Raw genomic sequence first — 21,173 nt, forward strand, 5'->3', positions numbered from 1 at the left:
GCCACATTCTGCCCCCTCTGCAGCCTGACAGCTGTGCAGGGAGAAGAATCAGGCCTGGCAGGCTCTGCCTCTCCTCCCCCACTTGGGGTGTGGCTGGGATTCCCCAAGTGGAATTTTAGATGGAGGACAAACCCTGCCTGGGCCCTCCTGGGGCAGGCTCTTTGCCAGTTCCAGGAGGATGAGTTTCTTGAATTCTAAACACCAAAACTCCAAGGGCCACAGTGGGAAGAGTGTAAAGGGTAAGAAACAAAAATCTCACACCAGCTGCCTGGCCATACCGTTCATTGATGGAGGGCGTCTATCCCGGAATTGTTTAGATCCCCTTTCCCTCCCATGCTTCTCACCTTGAAATCTTTACCTAGTAAGTCCTTGTGGCTTATCTGGCAAGTCCTTCACATAATTGACCTGGGAATGCCCCTCTCCACTGGAGAAGCAGTGGAGAGCAATGGTAAAGAATTTATGTTTGGAGGTGGGCAGGGCTGGGTGAATAAATCGACCTTTCTGAGCCTCAGTTTCTTCATCTGTAAAATGGGGATATTTTTAAAAATACATATACAACACATTTTAAAGTAGGTGCCGAAAATAAATTACAGTAAATAAACTTAAAATGCATCAGATGACAAAGTCATGATGAACATTCCCATCGAATTCTGTTGGGAGGTGGTGGTGGTGAGACTGCAGGGCTCAGGGAAGATAAATATCACAAATGTATCCAAAGCTTCAAATTACCTATGCATTCACACACTGACATGGGCCACAAACATGCCTTCACAAGAACTGTACTTATTAGTCTACCACAGAACCAGACTTTGCCATAAACTACAAAATGTTTAATACAAAGTTGTATTTATATGTTTATAATTGATATACATGCCCTAGCCGTGATTTTAGAAAATAAAAGCTGTACTCTGTACAGACACTGTCCACTCACAACTGCTGGCAACATTTTTGGATGGAATTTCTCCCCCAGTAAAATTAATGGCATATTTTATGTACATGAAAAGTCAAACTGCATCAACTTCATGATTGTTGAGAGAATTAAATGGCTCAATGTACATATGTAAACTGCCTGACTCATGGTGAGCGCTCAGTTGGCTATTATTAAACATCTTCTATGTGCTAGACACTGGAAGTGAGATGTAGAGACAGTCTCAGAGCACAGGTTCATATACACACAGAGGAGGCATTTAAGTTAGTACAATAAAATCTTCTAAAAGCTGAGACTGAGGAGGGTGGTGCTGACCCAAAGTCAGTGGGAAGGTCGAGGGAGGATGTGGCAGGTAGTTTTCATGGAGGTGATGCTGAGTGGTCTCTTTCAGGGAGAGGGACTAGCAGAGTCATCTTTTTGAACCTCAGTTTTTACATCTGTCCAATGGGGAGAATGTCTCAGCTGATCCCTTCACAAGGCTTTTGCCAGAGTTAAGAAAAGAAGAGAAACACAAGGCTGAAAGGGTTCCAGAGAAAGGATTTTAGTGGTCAATTCTCTGTCTGAATATCCCTGCTATTAACACAGGTTCCTTCTGGCCCAGAGTGACCCCCCTGTGGATGACTGACGAGTGAGAGCATGCATGATTACCAGAGGTTGCCCAAGCGCCAAAGGAAGCACTCCATGATCAACAACCCTGACACTACGTGGGAATGGACACGACTGATGAATGTGAAAAGGTTTCTAGAATTTAAAAGCTTTATAAAAATATATGTACTTATATTGCAGAAGTGAGTGGCTGAGCCAGTGCTAGGACATGGGATTTCTGCTTCTGTGTCCAGATCCATTTCCCAGCTGGCCCTGTGTGCTGGCACATTTATTGGAGGTTTGTCTTCTCAGGCTAGAGTTCACAGACCCTGGGAGTCCATGGCAGAGGGCAGGGTGGGGTTAGGGAAGAAACCCCGAGAAAAAGACAGTGTGTCTCTGGAAGTCCACTGCACAAAGATTTTTTGGGGGTGTTTGTTCAGTTATGTTATGGACGATAATAGAAATTTGTTTGACTTTAGATAAAATGAGACATTTCAAGCTTTTGGAAAACACTTTGGGTAACAGACCCAAACCCTAGAGTTTCACTTGGTTGAAAAGTGTGAAAGGCAGTGCTAGAGCAAGTAATGGAATCAAGCAAGGTGTTTGAGCAAGGTCAAGGGTTATGATAAACCAGTGCACTAGAACAGTGAGCATATCAGACTCACGTGAAGCTTTGCAAGAAGTACACATTCCCAAACCTCACTCCAGACCCACTGATCAGACCTCTGGGGGTATAGTTTCAGTAGGCTCCCTAGGAGATGATTCTGGGCCCAGCTGGATTCGAGAACCACTGCTTTAGACAATAGAGAGTGGTCCTTAAGGGAGGCTGGACATGCAAGAGTAGAAACAGGAAACTCCTATAGGAGATGACGGGATATAGGAGAAGAAGCCATCCAGGATACGTTTTTCAATAACAGTCAACAGAATTAGGGGTGTGATTGCAGAAAGGATGAAAGCAAAGGAAACAATGAATAATGACGAAGTCTCTGTTTCTGTCCCCAAAATAGGAATCATTGACATGGAAAATCCTGGAGCTGAAAGTGGCCGTATCCAACTCTACTCTGTGAATTTTGTATTTTTTCTTTTATTTATTCATCACCTCAACATTTTTTGCGAATATACTACATGCAAAGCACTACACTGGGAGCTAGGAAAAGAACTATGAACAAGGGAAGAAGGACCCTGCCCTCACAGAGCTCACATTAACAGCTAATTCATTCCCATAATTAATCATAACTGCAAAGATGGTAACCAATGAGACGTACAGAGTGCTAGGGTTACCTGTAATGGGGGATGTAGCTTGGGAGACAGGGAAAGATTGTCTTGAGGAAGTAATGTTTGAGCAGATCGCTAAGGATGAGCAGGAAGGAGTTAACCTGGTGAAGGTACAAAGGCCAGTGTGAGGAGAGCCCATAGTAAGAGATGGGCAGGGGCCCAAAGTGAGTTGGTGACAGGCAGGGTGGGTCCTTGAGGGCCACCACCAGGACTGTAGTCTATATCTTAAGAACAATGAGAAACCATTAAAGAGTTTAAGTACGATCAGATCTACAGCTTTAAGTAACTATCTTTAATTGCATCCTCTTCTTCCCAAATTCTATCCACAAGCATAGATAATTCATAAGTCCCATTAAAATCTATGATATATTGCACATTTGAATAAAAGATGAATGCTTCAGGGCTTCCCTGGTGGCGCAGTGGTTGACAGTCCGCCTGCTGATGCAGGGGACACGGGTTTGTGCCCCGGCCAGGGAAGGTCCCACATGCCGCGGAGCGGCTGGGCCCGTGAGCCATGGCCGCTGAGCCTGTGCGTCCGGAGCCTGTGCTCTGCAACGGGAGAGGCCACAGCAGTGAGAGGCCCGCGTACCACCCCCCCGCCAAAAAAAGATGAATGCTTCAGGTTGAAGTATATACTCCTACAAGTCCTGTTCTCTATAGTTTGCAAAAGGGTCATGCCTATGGAAACCTCTTGAATTGAGTGACAGTTGTTTTAACTTATATATTACTGTGATCCCTATTACTATGATAGGAGCCACTCTGGGGCTCCCTGATCTGTGGCCACTCAGCCTCTGCTTCATTATGTTCCTGGGCACCTCCTACTCTGTCACTGAATAGCTCTTTTCATTTGTATGCTTCTCCCAGATTGTGCCCCAGTTGGTCTGTGTTTAACCTCTTGTATAGCCTTCTGGAGAGTCTTTCTATCACCTCTTCTATAGGACAGCTAGTTTGAGAACTGATCTCATGTACCCCCTTCAAATTTAGTCTCATTCAAAAACAGCCCCATTTCCTTCAATAGCTCCTCACGTGATTGTGTTGTTAACAGAAAAAGAGAAACAGGAAGGGTGATCTGATTTGGTGGTGAATAAGATGAGTTCAAAATTGGGTCACTTGGAGGTTGAGTTGACTTCCAAATGGAAACTTCCACAGGCAGGAGCCAGTGCAGGAGAGTGGAGCTCAACTCATGGCTGAAAATGGACATTAAGAGTAGACGTCATGGGCTTCCCTGGTGGCGCAGTGGTTGAGAGTCCGCCTGCCGATGCAGGGGACACGGGTTCGTGCCCCGGTCCGGGAAGATCCCACATGCAGCGGAGCGGCTGGGCCCGTGAGCCATGGCCGCTGAGCCTGCGCGTCTGGAGCCTGTGCTCCGCAACGGGAGAGGCCGCAACAGTGAGAAGCCAGAAAAGAGTAGACGTCATAACGGGGCTTCGTTGTCCACAGGTGTGAGTTTAGAGAGAGGGCTGAGGTGGTGGGGAGAGAGGGGCAAGAGCCATCAAAGAAGAAAAAGTGAGCTAGAGAAAAGATGGGAAATAACAGTTAGTAAGCACTTATCATGGGCCAGGCGCTGGATGCTGTGCAAATATTACCAAATTGCAGTCTCCCAATTTTGGGTGTCATTATTCCTGCTTTGCAGACTAGCAGAATAAGACTTAGTTGGGTCACTTGCCTTAGAGCAAGAGAAGCCCAGAGGCTATGAGCACCTATAACAGTGGGATTGGAGGTGGGAGAAGGAGAGGCAGAAAAGGCTTCTGGCAGAGGGATGGAGCAGTGGTTAACCTAGGTTTATTGGATTGCAAAATCCATGCTTTCTCCATCTTTGCAAATAGGAGAATCCATTTAGAAAAGAGTAGAGGGTCAGAGCTACAGAGAAGCCCAGAAGATGGGACTGGGAAGGGTGAAAAATTAGACAAAATGGAAGCCGTTTGTGACCCTTAGATGTGGGCTTTCAGCAGAAGGTGTGACCGGAAGTGAGACTGCAGGGAGGGAGAGAAGTATGTAGGAAGAAACGGGAAGCTGCCGTTTGTGTGTATGGTGGTGGGGTTTTATATTTCTGTTCAATTGCAAGGTTTTTGTAGAAGGGTAAGAAGGGTATGAGAAGCTAATGGTATCCAAAAACAGGGTTGTTTTTCTGAACCAAAGATCAGAATGAAATAATGATAGGCTCTTGGCAGAGAGTGGGGAGGGAAGAACTTACTCGGCAGGGTACTCACCCATGTGAGAAGTGGGGTTTGAAACTGATAGTTGAGGGAGAGGCAGAATAAACCCTGTGTGGGACAAGGCAGTGGAAGTGATGTCTAGTGCCAGCAGAAGCCTCTTCAGGGAAGAGAGTAAGGTTAAATCCTATACATACACCCATTGCAGAGTGTGGCTAAAATCCAAGTAATTATATTTGATAAATGTAACATCTGTCATCTACTGAATGTTTCCTAAGTGCTACCTTACCTGCATTACCTTTTCCCATGACACTCCAAATGAAATGAAACTGACATTCAGAGAAATTAAGTAATTTATCCAATTCATACAAGATCATACAGCTAGGAAGTCGTGGTGAAAGCCTAAATTTGTCCATTCTCTGAATGACTCAGCTCTACTGAGTCTCCAGGCCGACAAAGATGACCTTATGGAACATGTTTGGAGGGAAAACATGAATATGGGTGCATGTTCCTTTTGGAAGAACAGTAATTGATAGGAGGAGAGCATGAACTCAGATGTCAGGAAAGAGGTATGGGAATTTACAGCCTTGGGGACAGAAGTTGGGCAATGAGTCATGGATGGGAGCTCATCATAGGAATGGCTATGGGCTACTTGGCCAATGGAAGCCGCAGATAGGGAAGATGTGGCTTTCCTAGTATAGATCTCAAAGCTGGTCCAACAAAGGCAAGACACGAGTAGGCTCTTCTAGCATCTCTTAAATAATAAAAATATCACTTAATGAAAAGCAGAGCTTCAGATTATGTCTTGAGTTGCCCAGGAGACAATATGATCTCCCAGAGAATATAATTCAGCAAAAGAAACTCCCATCTTGGGTTGAATGCAACTAGTTGAAAAAGAACTAGTTGTCAAGTAGAAAGGAAAGGAACTTTGGGGAAATTGATTGTTTCATATGAGCCAGGCATATCAGATACAACCTTGGACATTAAGAAGGTGTATTAAAAATTAGAGAAAATTTAGACCAAAGGCTTTAAAGCAAAGATAACTCGAGAAGACTAGAAAGTTCGCAAAAGCAAAATTGTGAAGACACAACCATAGTTAGTAGGCAGGAATAAATAGAATAAATAAGAGAAAATAGACACATTGGCCTTATGTATTAATATTTTATCAGTCACTCAGAAACGCCCATCAGATGGTTCAGTTATTGCACGTCAGAGATGGATTTCCGAGAGACAAGCACCATGAAGGAGCTCCAAGGATACAGAAATTATGACATGGTCCCTGTCTTTGAGTTGTATACAAAGTTGTCTAGCCCAGTTCTTAAAACGGAGTAGGGACTCAAAAAGTGTCCTCAGAGTCAGACCAGCTTGGGGCCAATAGAATTTTATTATGTTGAATCTGATTAACGAAAGACTGTAATTATTACAATAGCCAGCATTTATTGATTGGTTCTTATATGCTAGGCATTATTTGAAGTATTTTCCATATACTTAATATTTATAACAACCCCAAGAAGTAGGCATCATCAGTATCCATATTTTATCCTCATTAGAGGATAAAGAGTTAAGTTACTGGTCCTGTAGAAGGTGGTGGCCATAATCATTAGTCTATAGTGAAGGTGTTACCTTCACCAATGGCTGATTCTCTTTGAATGATATTCATGAATTGGGAAGTCCTGCTGGAAGGAATTTCATTATAATGTAAGTGGTTTCTGCATCTGTTACTATGTTATATGAATCCTGCTTTACTCATGGGAAGACACATATCCTGTTAGACTAGAAATCCTACTTCCCAGGTTTGTTTTCATTCTCAAGTCAGTTGACTTCGATGACGAGCTTCTATGCTGTAATTGCTACTGAAGATCTGAACAGTATAGTTGTGGCATAATGGAGGTGCCTGGACCTGCAGCAGGAAGATTTGGCGTCCAAGCCCTACTCTAGGGCTTGGGCAGGTCACCTGCCACTATAGAGGCAGCCAGCAGCAAGCTTAAGATCAGGACTTTGGTTCAAACCCAGCTCTGTCTCTCACATGGCAAGTGACTGTATAAGTTAATGTCATTGATCTAATCCTGCTGTTACGGACTGAATTGTGTCCCCCACCCACCCAGTCCATACATTGAAGCCCTAACCCCCAGTGTGACTGCATTTGGAGATAGGGCCTTTAAGGAGGTAATTAAGGTTAAATGAGGTCATAAAGGTGGTCCCTAATCTAATAGGACTGATGCCCTTCCAAGAAGAGGAAGAGACACGAGAGATCTCTCTCTTTTTCTCTCTCTCTGTGCACAGGGAAGAGGCCATGTGAGGACACAGTGAGAAGGCAGCCATATACAAGCCTGGAAGAGAGGCTTCACCAGAAATCAACCCAGATGGCACCTTGATCTTGGACTTCTAGCTTCCTGAACTGTAAGGATATAATTTGTTGTTTGAGCCACCCAGTCTGTGGTATTTTGTTATGGCAGCCCTAGCTGACTAATACACTGCCAAGCCTGCTTTCCTGTGAGGTAGGGATTAATGATAGAACCTAGTCATAGCCCCATCTCATCGCTTTTTCCAAGAGAAGCCATGTAAAAAGCTGAGCATGTTGCCTGGCACATGATAAGACCTTGATGATTTCAGTTGTTACTGTTATTACTAGTGAAGTGTGGTTTCCTTCCCTGGGCATGACAGTCTCACTCCCCACGTGGTCGGTATGGGGCTGAAATGAGACCTGTGCTTCTTAAAATTTCCCTGGCAAAAGAAGAGAGTGTTCACACCCTCCTGGGGATATGGGCACAAGAAGGAATTTCCACTGGAATGATTTGTGAAGTCTCTCACATTTTATCTTAAAAACCCACACAGATTTTGCATTCTAGTTCATTATATAGTTTTAATTCGTACAGTGTTTGCAGTGGTTTCTCAGGGTAGACAGCTTAGGATCTAGACAGATGACCTGGTCCTGTTGTGCCTCATCCACTTCACTCGCATTTGAGAAGGCCTTTGCAAGTCACAAAGAATGGTTCTGATGTGAGGATTTTGTGGTATGTATTTTTAAAAATCAGCATTACAATTAATCAACTTGGGATACACTATAAAGTGTGTTTCATATTACTAATGAACTACTTGAACCACTGTTAGTGAGCTCCTACTGTGTGCCAGGCATTGGTGTCAGCACGGTGACCACTCAGATCCACTCTCAACCTTCCGGAAGCTTACATTCTGGCAGGGAAGGTCGATACTAAACACATAGTCAGATAACTAGCTCTTAGAGTAATGGCACATCATGACAAGGGCTATGAAGGAGAAGGAAAGTAGGCTAGGAAAGCCCGTAGCAGGGGAGAAGGTCAGAGCCCTAGAGCATTCTGAGTACTAATAGATTCCCGGGAAGTCTGGCTTCCTAGGAAGAGTGGTCTGGAAGCAGCCTTCTTGAGTGAGGCATCAGTTATTAAGCATTTTAAACTGAGTGAATTATTATCACTCATGGTCTGTCAAAGCTCTGGGTGGTCTGTTTTCCACAGCTCCAGGTAGGCTAGTTATGGGGATTTTGTACTGGGGACAGGGTGGTATTTGGCAGCTTTTGGGGTGTGATGGGGTGAAGGGCAGTGCTCTTTGCTTTAAATGTACAATGTGGGAAGTGGGGATGGGGGACTGAGGGATATTAGAGGTGCCTCTTCTCTCTTTTCTTTTTCCTCCCTGGCGAGTGCGTCTGCTCTTTGCAGACTTGTCCAGGAGTCAGTTAACAGGTGAGAACTGCTTTACAAATCACAGCCTCGGTCCCCAGAGAGCCAAACGGAAGCCCCCTCCATTTTTTTCCTGCCCTTCCAGCTCCTAATAGAGGGTGGATGCAGCATTTTGTGTGTTGGAGATGGTGTGGGTGGGGAAGTTGTCCCCAGCACCTTGACCTGGAAGTCTGAACTCTGGCTTTACCCGTGTAACAGGGGTGCAGAGAGGTTACCCTGACACCTGCTCTTCTTCTCATCCCTGCCCCCACTGCCCTTCCTAATTGCTTCCACACCCCTGGCCACTCCTTTTTTTCCCCTTGGAGGCCTTAGCACAGCAAACAGGCAGATGGAGGAAGGGTGTAAGATTATTGTAGGGAAGGGGAGGAATTTTCCATTAATAATAATAATTATAACAAGAATGATAATGCTTCTCATGTTGGCACAGCACTCGCCAGTTTACCAAGTGCATTCACACCTGTGATCTCCTTGGATTCCAGAGGTGGGAAGTTATGACACTGGTGTTCTGGTTGTCAGCCTTTGACACTGCCCCCATGTTCAAGCAGGCCACCTTTTTTTTTTTTTGTGGTATGCGGGCCTCTCACTGTTGTGGCCTCTCCCGTTGTGGAGCACAGGCTCCGGACGCGCAGGCTCAGCGGCCATGGCTCACGGGCCCAGCCGCTCCGCGGCATGTGGGATCTTCCCGGACCGGGGCACGAACCCGTGTCCCCTGCATCGGCAGGCGGACTCTCAACCACTGCGCCACCAGGGAAGCCCAGGCCACCTTTTTTACAGACATGAGCCCATTGAGGTGTCCAGGCCTTTACTTAAGCACAGGCCCCAATGAATGCCCCCCATAAATGCCCTCTCTTTGCTCCTGTCAATTGCAGTTTCAACAAGCCCCCACCATGTCTGTGAAACTTTATCAAATACTCTAGTCTCCTGAAAAAGAGTCCAAGCAAGAAAGGGTCTCAGAGACCATGTGGTCTAACCTCGTCACTAGCCCAGAGAGAAAAAGGGTAGGTTAAGGTCACGCAGCTTGTCAGGAACAGAGCCAGGGCTCCGACACCCATGTGCCACCCACATGCACTCCTGCAGCTCCTCCTCCCGATACCCTGGGTAGCTGCACACTTCGTCTCCTGGGGCTTCTCAGCGAGCGAACAGTAGGGGCTTCGCATGTCCGGTGGTTTTCAGGAGTGTGACTCGTTAGCCCTATTTTACTTTCCGCGGGGGTGGGGGGGAGGTGGGATGGGGTCAGAGGAGCTCGCCGTCCTCAGGAATCCTGTGGGGCATTCTTTTATGAAGTTAAGACTCCAAGTGTATGAAAACGCTGGTTTCACAAACAGGAGGCGACTCAGCTCCGGGACGAGTCCCTAACACATGAGTTCCTAACAGACCCCTAGCAGCCCTGGCCCAGGAGGCACCTGTACCCACAGCGCCCGGCCTTCGACCCCCCCTACCCGCTCCACGCGCCCACGCGCCCACACTCCTCACCCCGGGCCCACCGCCCGTCTCTCCCTCGTCCTCTCTGGCCTCTAGATCTCTCGGTTCTCCCCTCCCCACCAAGCAACAAGTGTGGGCACCACTTTTCTTCTTACCGCGGCCTCGGTCCATGGCGCCGGCGATCGATTGCGCGGAGCAGGGCGCGGTGCCTCCAGCGGGGCGGGCGGCTGCGGGCGAGCGGCGCTCTCCAGTCCCGCCCGCTGGAGCGCCCTCCGCGCGTCCCCTCCCCCGACAGGATGCTCGCCCAGCGCCCCCGCCCGCCCTCGCCTGCCCCTGCACGCCGCTCCCGGAATAGACCCGGAGCCCGCCTCACCCCCTGGGCCGCCGGTGTCCCTTGTCCCGCACACACGCTCCGCGTCACGCCCTGCCTTTCGCAAGTCCTCATGCCCCTCCGTGAGGGGCTAGAGGACCCACATCCCAGTTCACACGCTTTCTTTCGTACCCGCGCCCGCGCTTCCCACCCCAGCCCAGACCAAGGCGTTGTTCAGCTCTGCTTGCATTCTGCTAGTGACGAGGGGCTTACTACTGCACTTCCCAACCCGGTCCATTTTCAGATTGTACAGACTGTTAGAGCCTGTTTTTCAACAGAGGAATCAAAATCTCTTTGCCTGCCGCTGCCACCCATTTCCTGGCTTTCGGTTCATCTTCTCCATTAAACAGGTCTTTCCTGGGCACCTTCTAGTGCAAGACAGTGGACCAAACTCTATGCTGGTACAGTGTCAATAATGGTGTAAAAGAGGAGTGAAGTAATAAAGATCTTTAAAAAATAAAACCACCTAGGAAAAGGAGAGAAAGAGAGGATTGCTAAAAGGTGGGCAGTGGCTTGGGACACATCCAACTTTCGAGGTTCCCTGTGCACTAAAACGTGAAGAATGCCAACACGGAGTGATAAAAATTGTGGAAATGAACACTTTTTTAGCATACAAATGCAGTGCAATGTTAAGTGTGCTCTTCCCAAAATGATTACAGGATGTAGAAAAAATATTGCTATGGCCAGTGTGGTCAGGAATGGGATTTAAGTTTAAAGTTGTCTGAAGAATGTCAACATCTTTCATCCTATTAGTGTGTCTCTGTGAAAGTAGGTCCAAACCGTTTATAGACAATATGAAATGTCTAAATTTAAGACCCTTCATAAAGTGAAGTCCAGGCCTAGTTCTCCTTCTAGACACTCCTCCTCCCCAGGATAGACCAGGTCACAGTTTGAAGTTTTGGCTAGGCCACTCCTTTACTTAGAACATTCTGTCATTGGGACCATCTTATGCAAAGGCACAAGGGAGGACTTGGGAAAAAGCATCCTGCGTTTTCCTGGCCTGGGACTATTTCCTCCATTGCTTTGATGGGCAAGTTGAAATTAGCCCTGGCTTCGCCAGATTGCATCAGTAATTTGTTTAGTATATCTGTGTATGAGCACAGAGGAAATATGGTGTAGTGAAAAAACAACGGGATTGGAGTCTGAAAACTTGTGTGTGAGCTCTTGCTCTTCTAATTACTAAGTGTACAACTTTAAGCCTTTGAGGTTTGCTTGCTCATCTGTGCTGTGGGAAACCTCATACTGACCTCACAAGGCTGTTAGGAGGGCAAATGAAATGATGGTACAAACCCACTTTGTAATCCTTAAATAGCTGTGAGCCGTTATTGTTTGCCAATTCCTCTTTGTTCCTGCCCACTTTTCCAATTTGAAAAGGTCAGTTTAAATTCTAAAGCAGACAACCAACGATTTACAAGTGGGTTAACTTCTAAAAGTTCACTGTTTGAATTCTGAAACACTTGGAAACAAGGCTATAAATTGTAGTCAAGTTTCCAGGCTAGCCCATTTATACTTTAAAAAGCATAATATTTCACTTGAAGTAAATTTTAAAAATATGTAAAACGTAACTGTTGCAAGAACAGATGGAGGCTTAGAACTTTTAGAAACTTTAAGAAACTTTCAGACTCTGGATGTTTAGAAGAGAATTGGAACAGAAAAATAAAAAAAGCGAAAGGGAATTTATATGCACCTATGGAAGAATTTGTGGAGTGGAATTAACTGAGCTGTGGTCTAGGAAAGATGTAAAAATGGGAGAACACAGTCTGTGCACAGTTTTCCTAAGGATTAACAAAAAGAAGTCGCTCTGAAGGTGTAGTGGTTCTGGTTTAATAATTACCCATAATTCCCACTAGGTGGCACTGTTGACTCAATTGACTACAGCTTGGTTGCTGTTAGGAAACTGGGTGAGGTGGATGAGGAGGCTGTGGGTTTGGGACAAGGAATAGCTATATATTTTTTCTGTACTTTTCCTTTACTTAGGCCTATAGTCACCGTAAAAACTATCCCCACTTTTCATCAGTCCACTTAGGAATGTTTGTTGCATTCTGTGCCAATTTCTATTGGGAGAACTAATGCTAAGTAGAAATGATCTCCATCCTTAAGGAACCTACAATCTAGTAGAGGAGATAAATATGTACAAAATAATTTAATTAAAAATTATTATGTGAAAAGTGCCAGAGGAGAGATAAAGTGTTCTTGGAATTCATTCAGACAAAGCAAGAATATCTTACTGATCATGGAGACAGTAATGGATGACAGACACTTGGGTGAGCCTGCAATGAGAAGATAACGTTACAGGCAGCGAAAACAGGGAGAGCAAAGACATAGAGATAGAAAACGGCAGGATGTGTCTGTAAAGAAGTTTGGTCTGGCTAGATTGTAGGGTATCAGGTAGGAAGTGCTGGAATGAGAATGGGGATGGAAGTTGTGGATGCCAATGCCTGGTTTCTCCTCCCTTTTCCACTTCCCTGTATGAATGCAATTCTCTGGAAAGGATTTTTAGGATCTGCCTCGTATCTTCCCTTTTCTTATTGTTGTACTAAGTTTTCTAGGTTTGCCTGGTACTTGTCTAAAGAAGTCTGTGCAGAGAGCTCCAGCTCTGTAAAAAGATATCAAATTTGGTCCCAGTGAACAATTCCAGGAAAAAAGCTTTCAGCTCCCACATGCTCCTAGTCTTGTGAAAACAAATGATACTCCCCAGTCTCATTCTTAGCTTATCAGGTGGAACTGGGAAGCCCTGGGAAAGAAAATTTTGGAGGCTAAATGTTCTTTGTCCCAGTGAGAGAAGCATACTTTAGCCTTCTAACCTGTCACTTTGCCTCCGGGTCTGCTTCCATCATGGCTGCTACAGTGACCGTTCCATGGTTCGAATCAGACCCCCCTTAAAAATACTTGATGGCTCTCCTTTGCCCTCAGTGTAGAGTTAAAATTCCTTACTATAGTATTTGGGGTGCCTTCCTCACTAAGCTCCAACCCGCCATTCCTCAGAGCAGACAAGCTGTGATCTCAGGAGGCCCTGGGAAGAGTAAGAAAAACTACCGATTGGGGACTCAGATCTGGGTTCTTGAACTGACTCTGTTACTGTGTCACTCTCAGTTCTTCCGTTGGGTCATCAATGTATAATTTCCTACTTAGGTCTCTCCTTACCTCTCCATGGCCCCCCAGATTGCAAGTACTATGAGGGTGGGTGCTGTGTCTTACTTATTGCGAGGTCCCTAGGGCCTAGCACAGTGCCCGGAACCTAGTAAGTGGTAGCAAGTATTGTGGGGTGAGTCAGTGAATAAATGCTCAAGGACTCAACGAGGTTTCTATTAATGCAGGTATTTTTGGGGTGGTCTCCTTTATCCTCTGGGATTGTTCATTTGCTTATCTATTTGCAGAGGAAATTGAGATTGCAATAATGTGTTCTGGGAGCAATGCCTCTGTGTTTCCCAGCCCCACTGCCTGCCACTGTGGACATGCAGCCCAACCCATGGGGCTTCTTCTTGGCTCAGGGCCCTGCTCCCAAACTCCTTTGTGCAGGGTGAGCCCCAGAGCCCCTTGCTCGAGTGTCTGCCCAATGCTGGTCGCTGGATGAAAACCTCTCTTTTTCCACTCAGCACAATGTCCCCATTATAGCCCCTATCCAGGGAAATGACACATGCCTGCTGGTCCACCCTGGGCCCCGGAAAGCAGATAGAGATCTGAGTGGCGGCTGCTGGGAGAAGGAGAGTTTCATGGCTGGATGAAAACCTCTCCTTTTGTTGTACCTTCAGGTTTCGGTTCCAAGGCACCTGGCTCCTACCTGCACCCAGGCCACAGGTTCACCTTCAACTGTCACAGAGCCCAGAGCACTGTTGTGTCTGGAGGAAAAGGAGCTTTTATTCTTGTGCCCCAATGCTGCACATCCCTTCCCCTCAGGTCCTTCCTCAAGAAAAGAGCACTCTTGGCTCCTTAAGTGAGGCTCACAGGCCGAAGTGCCCACAGGACCAGTCAGGGGAGGTCTGTGTGGGAGCCGACCACCTGGCAAAGCAGAGCACTGTTGTTCCAGCTGAAAGGCCAGGAGCCAGCAGCTCAGGGAAGTGTGGCCGGGGGAGCATGGGCCCGCAGCGGCCAGATCTTCCGACTTTGCAGGAGAACCCGGGAATCCAGATTTCAGCTTTTGATTTTAAAATGTTGGTAACTAAGTTCAACTGTTTTAAAACATTGCAAGGGCCAACTAAAATACCCCTGTGGGCTTAAGCTGGAATACAGGCTACGCCTTTGGAACCCTGAGAAAAACTGTGGGTCCATGAAGACTTCTAGAGAGTCTGTCCAGCTGGGTGCCTCTACATGGGGGCCAAGGTGATACCCAACCCTTAACACTGCAGCAGGGACTAACTCTCTTTTGAAAGGCTGTGCTGCACGCTCCCTGTTCATCTCTAGGCTGCAGGCTGACGCCAGGGTGCAGAGTCCAAAGCAAATTTCTTAAACCTGGAACTAGAAAAACTTTAGAGCTTAGCCAGTCTCGTTAGAACTTTAGAGATTAGCCAGTCTGGTTGCTTCGTTTGTCCGCTGAGGAAACTGAGGCCAAGAGAGGGGAAGAAAGCTTGCCTGAAATCACACAAGATCTTAGAGACAGAACCAGGAGTGGTGCCCAGGGCGCTAGACTTGATGTCAGGTTCTGCCACATACAGCTGTGAAACCTTGAATGAATTACTTACCAAAGGCTCAACCTTGAATGAATTACTTATCAAGGGCTCAATTTCCTCATCTGTAAAATGAGGATGAAAGTCATACCCAGAGGATTAAGTGAGATCTGTAAAGTGCTTAGTGTAAAAGTGCAAGTTATTGTAATCAAGTGGGTTTCCTCTGGAGACATTGTCAGATGCTTATGGAAATATAAGGAACACTGAAATCTCAGCCACACATCCAGGCTGCCCCCTGCAGGGAGTTTTGTGTAAACCAGACCATTGGAAATGTGATAGATTCTGCCAGCTTCCTCCTTCCCTGTAGGCACATCTGATACCCTTAGATACGAGGACTATGGAGCTTCTAGCTCCTGTTACCCACAGAGTCTAAGAAGGGGTGGCATTTTGTAGGTATATTTAAAAAAATTAAATAGTGCTGTTATTTTGTCAGAAGGACAAATTGACAGTTTCTCCTGAACCAGGTGGGCAAGACCCTGTGTGCTAGGCAGTCCCATTTCTTTTGTATGACAATGAATTCTTTATCCACAAGAGAGCTTTGGGAGTAAAAAAGGCTTTTGGTCCAGGCCCTACAAGCACTTTCCATGACTGAGGCACATTTTGACCCCTTCACATGTGCTCATTAGGCTTCCCTAGTGAGTCCCATGGCCCGTCGGTCGCTCTGGCGAGGGCAGATGCCTGTACTACTTAAACTGGGATCGCGTGATCTCCCTCACACAGAGAGCAAAGCTGACAATATTAATTCACCCTGGGGGCCACTGTGTTTGTCACAGCTCTGTTAGTGGCAAGTGACATAATCACAACTCAAACCAGCTAAAACCAAAACGGCAGTTTACTAGCTCGGAAGGTAACTGGGGATTTGAAGGGTGAAGTTGGATTTAAGGTAAGCTTAGATCCAGGAAAACAAACAGAGTGGTTGCTACTTTCTTTCCATCTCCTGACTCCACCCTCCTCTGTTTAGTCTTCAGGTGGTGCCTCAGTCTGTAACAAAGAAGGCCACAAGGCTCCAGACCTGCACACCTTTACTGGTGGAAATTAAGGTGAGAAAGGCTTGCCTCTCATCCTGTAGTTCCAGCACCGGCCCAGAGGGGGCACTGATTGGGTGAAGCACCTGATCTAAGAATGGGGGAGATGCTGAGCAAACACACCTCCCCTGCAGCCAGGTGCTGTGCCTGAAGCACATCATTCAGTCCTTACCAGCTAGTGAAATAAGTACTGTTATTCCTGTTTTGCAAGTCTAATTTCATGTGGTGTATTAGTTTGCTAGAGTTGTTGTAACAAAATACCACAGGCTGGACTTCCCTGGTGGTGCAGTGGTTAAGAATCTGCCTGCCAATGCAGGGGCCATGGGTTCGATTCCTGGTCCGGGAAGATCCCACATGCTGCGGAGCAACTAAGCCCGTGTGCCACAACTACTGAGCCTGTGCTCTAGAGCCTGTGTGCCACAACTGGTGAGCCTGCGCTCTAGAGCCCGCAAGCCACAACTACTGAAGCCCGCGTGCCTAGAGCCCATGCTCTGCAACAAGAGAAGCCACTGCAATGAGAAGCCTGTGCACCACAATGAAGGGTAGCCCCTGCTCGCCGCAACTAGAGAAAGCCTGTGCACAGCAACGAAGACCCAACGCAGCCAAAAATAAAACAAACAACCCCCCCCCCCAAAACATGTTAGTACCACAGACTGGGTGGCTTAAACAGTGGAAATTTATGTTCTCCTAGTTCTAGAGACTGGAAGTCCACAAGCCAGGTGTTAGCAGAGTTGGTTTCCTCTGAGGCTTCTGTCTTTGGCTTTGCAGATGGTAGCCTTCCTGCTGCCTCATCACCTGGTCTTTCCTCTGTGCACCTACATCCCTGGCGTCTCTCCCTGTGTCCTACTCTCCTCTTCTTATAAGGATATCAGTCAAATTGGAATAGGGCTCATCCTCACAGCCTCATTTTAACTTATCACCTCTTTAAAGGCCCTGTCTCAAATACAGCCACATTCTGAGGAAATGGGGGTTAGGGCTTCAACATATGAATTTGGGGGGGACCCAGTTTAGCCCATAACCCTCCCTAGTAAATGGTGAGGCTGAGATTTGTACTCAGAGAGACTGAGTCTAGCCATGGTGCTGTCATGTTTCTGCCACAGCTCAGGGTAGTGCCCACACAGGCAAAGTCTTTACAACCTAGACCAGCAGCGGGAGGGATGGTATCTAATGAAAACCTTAGGAAACAGGAAGTCCCTGGTGGAATATGAGAGCTTTGGCTCCCTGGGGTGGCTGGGGCTAACCAGGCCCTGCCTGATTGTCCAAGTACTTGTGTTTTCTTTTCCCTGAAGCATCTTCAGTTTGTTTTCCTTTAGCTTCCTGAAGACCACTCCTCATGAAGAAAGTGAGGGAATACTCATCCTTACTTCCCTCCCACTTCTGTCAGAGGGAACAATATTTCCCAAAGTGTGGAATTCAGACTAGTGCTGAATATGTAAGGTAAGTGTAGATGTGACTCAGGCCAACATATTTGAAGAGTTATGAATTTATTTGAATGTGCATTAAAAGCATAAAATCGGTCCTTATTTGATATTGATAAACAGAAGAGTCAGGAATGAGTCAATTGAAAGAAAAATATCACATAAATAGCATTAAGTAAATAAATAATCTGATGAAACTTGTGGAGGTGGTGTTTGAGTGACTGAAATTTGGGAAACACTAGGATAATTTCCCCCCGAGGAGGAAACCCTTTTGGTCATGGGCATAGATGTCCACCTTACTTTTTTGACCTGATTTACCTATACACTTGGCCCTCATTTGCCCTGAGGACTAACCATGGGGGTGACTGCAGGCCTTTGCTGTCTCTGTCTGTGCCCCTGTGCCAATCACATTGGAGGCCAGGTGAAGAGGCAAGTGGACGCTTGGGTGATAGTGAGATGCCAGCCCTTGTCATCATGGCTTCTGGGTTTTATTTATTTAGAGTCTTGCTCTAGGGCTTTTGAATAGCTTGGCAGTGGCCCACAGCTCTGTGTGTAAAGGCAGGTATTTATCACTGTGAGATCAAGAGTTTTGGCAACTTGAAGTCTGATGTGGAATGAAGTATTTAAAATTTAATTACACATGGGGCATTAACAGAATTGGCATAACTCTGCAAACTCAATTAATAATCTCTGAATTTTAGCCGTTCTTTGTTACCCTTAAATTCCAAGCCCTTCTACTCTACATTTGGCTCTGTTCAGTGGCCAGCTGCAGCTGCTGACACCATCCACAGCCAGACCCCATGTTTCCACACCAGGTGCCTTGTGAGGACGAGCAGCTCTGGATGCAGGAGAGCTGGCTGCTTGTCCTGATCTGCTCAAATGCTCAGCGGGCCTGTTCTGTGGCTGCAAAATGCAACCATTGTATTGGCTTTCAGCTCTAACCTTCTGTGATTTCTGTGGCCCCCCAGGTTGTGTTCTGCTTTATTAACATAAGGTTGCCCTCCAGTGTTCAGAGAGGTCATGTGCACAGGTAAAGGGATCCCTTCTAGAACTTCAGAAAGTCAGACACAAAATGTTGTTATGTCTGTCCAAAAAAAGAAAGATGGTTTATAGCAGCAATTCTCAAACTTCACTGTGTGTGTGAATCACCTGGGAGTCTTATTAAAATATGGGTTTGGGGCTTCCCTGGTGGCGCAGTGGTTGAGAGTCCGCCTGCCGATGCAGGGGACACGGGTTCGTGCCCCGGTCCGGGAAGATCCCACATACCACGGAGCGGCTGGGCCCGTGAGCCATGGCCGCTGAGCCTGCGCGTCCGGAGCCTGTGCTCCGCAATGGGAGAGGCCACAACAGTGAGAGGCCCGCAAAAAAAAAAAAAAAAAAAAAAAAAAAAAGGGTTCGGATTGAGTAGGTTGAGAGGGGGCCTGAGATTCTACATTCCTCACAAGCTCCCTGGTGACTCCAGTGCGCTGGTTAGGGACCACACTTTGAGTGGCTAGACTTAGAGCAATTCTCCCTGCTTCTGGTAGGTTAACAACCATAGTGCAAGCCAGACAGTCTCCACGAAGCCTGCATGAATGAGAGGTGTCCTCCCATTCCCTCTGCATGTTCTGGTCTCTGCCTGCCTTCCCACCTCTTGTGATGTCACTCTCCCCTTGCTTTGCTTTGCCCCAATGTATTTTAGTTCCTCAGGTACATCAAGCTTTTACTCATCTCAGTCCCTTTGCATACGCTGTTCTCTGTGCCCAGAATGCTCCCATCCCCACTTTTCCCTTGGTACTTTGTTGTCATCCTTCAGTAAGGGCATGAAGTGAGTTTCTTTCTGCTCCTCTTTTCTGGTGCCCTATTTGTGTCTCTGTGGCAGTTAACTTTGTGCGCCATCTCTTTTTCTGTTTACTTATTTACAATCTGTTTCCTCTTTTAGACCAGAGCTACATGAGAGCTCACACCTGCCTTGCACACACAGTTGTATCCTCAGTGCTCCTGCTTCACAGCAGATGCTCAATACGTAAATATTTGCTGGGCCTGTGTGTAGCCAGGGAGCAAGGGAACATTCTTGAGTTTACTTTTGCACATTTGAGCCACCTGTCTTAAGGGGCTGTGGTGGGGATGATACTTAGAAGAATCATAGAATGAAAGGTCAGGAAAGGAGCTCCTTTTAAGCCACATCTCATCATCAGAGATGTCAAAGTGAAAAAAGTATATATCTTAGAAGGGATGAAATAAAGTAAGTGTAACGTTTCTTAAACAGTTATGTCAAATTAGTTTTTGCAACATTAAATTAAACAAAGAACTTCATAGGACTTTTGGCAATGTGCTTGTGATTCTCTGAGGGGAGAGACAGTGGCTGTGGCCGAGACCCTGTGATTCACTTACCCAGTGGCCATTCCCTGTCTGCCCCGTTTCTCTTCTTTGCCAGTGGGACACCTGCCTCCAACTATCGAGGCTGAAAATGCCAATTACTCAATTTCCCATCTGTTTTTGCAGCAAGAGCATGAGCCTCTTACGCAGTTCTGCCAGCAGAATCTGCAGAGAAGCCTACTGAGGACTTCTGGGAAGGTTTTTCTGCTTAAAAGAGACACTCAAAGGGAAATTTCTTTCCTGTTTTTCGATGTGATTGTGTGAGGACATGATGCCTGGAGCCACAGCAGGCTCTTGTAAACCTGACGAGTCACACCTGAGAATGGTGGAGTGGAGCAATGCAAAGAACCTGGGCAAGGATGGAATGAAGAGGTGCCAAGAATCTGGGCTCCCGACGGCATCACTGAGCTGCTGAATCGACTAGCCCTGCACCTTGGACCTCTCTCTGGTTGTGGAAGATGATATGTGTTCTCCTTGTTTAAGCCATTTTTTTTTTTTTTTTTTCGGTACGCGGGCCTCTCACTGCTGTGGCCCCTCCCGTTGCAGAGCACAGGCTCCGGACGCACAGGCTCAGCGGCCATGGCTCACGGGCCCAGCCGCTCCGTGGCATGTGGGATCCTCCCGGACCGGGGCATGAACCCACGTCCCCTGCATCGGCAGGCGGACTCTCAACCACTGCACCACCAGGGAAGCCCTAAGACACTTTTTTTTTTTTTTTTTTTTTTGCGATACGCGAGCCTCTCACCGTTGTGGCCTCTCCCGTTGGGGAGCACAGGCTCCAGACGCGCAGGCTCAGCGGCCATGGCTCACGGGCCCAGCCGCACCGCGGCATGTGGGATTTTCCCGGACCAGGGCACGAACCTGTGTCCCCTGCATTGGCAGGCGGACTCTCAACCACTGCGCCACCAGGGAAGCCCTAAGCCACTTTTAAGAGGCACTCTTTACTTGGCAGCCAAAAGCGTCCTGACTGATAAGAGTGGTTAAACTGGTTGCTTCAGTCAATGAGGAGGGAATTGGCTCCTGGCTCCACCACAGGAATTATATGTCCTCTTCAAAGCTGCTTCCTCCTCTGTGAGACACAGGTAAGAAGAATGGCTACCTCTTGGGTTGTTACAGAGGCTTAAACGAGATGATGGGTGGAAAGTCCTCAGCACAGAACTTGGCACATTGTCGGTACTTAATAATGAGGAACTGTTATTATTATTTTAAAACTGAAGTATAGTTGGTTTACAATTTTGAGTTAGTTTCGGGTATACAGCAAA

The 21,173-nt window shown here is 46.8% G+C and overlaps 1 protein-coding gene across 1 annotated transcript in view; it reads right to left on the bottom strand.

The window, feature by feature from the left end:
- AFAP1L1 (actin filament associated protein 1 like 1) overlaps positions 1-10,521 on the bottom strand; it is a gene marked incomplete at its 5' end in the record, with an annotated part of 73,646 nt that extends 63,125 nt beyond the window's left edge. Inside the window, 2 exon segments of the mRNA XM_082623086.1 lie at positions 10,232-10,314; positions 10,316-10,521. Of these exon segments, the coding sequence (XP_082479212.1) occupies positions 10,232-10,314; positions 10,316-10,521 (289 nt within the window).
- Between the last annotated feature and the right edge of the window lie 10,652 nt (positions 10,522-21,173).

Source organism: Mesoplodon mirus (assembly GCF_964341445.2).
Source record: "Mesoplodon mirus genome assembly, chromosome: 5".
NCBI classification, from domain to species: Eukaryota; Metazoa; Chordata; class Mammalia; order Artiodactyla; family Ziphiidae; genus Mesoplodon; species Mesoplodon mirus.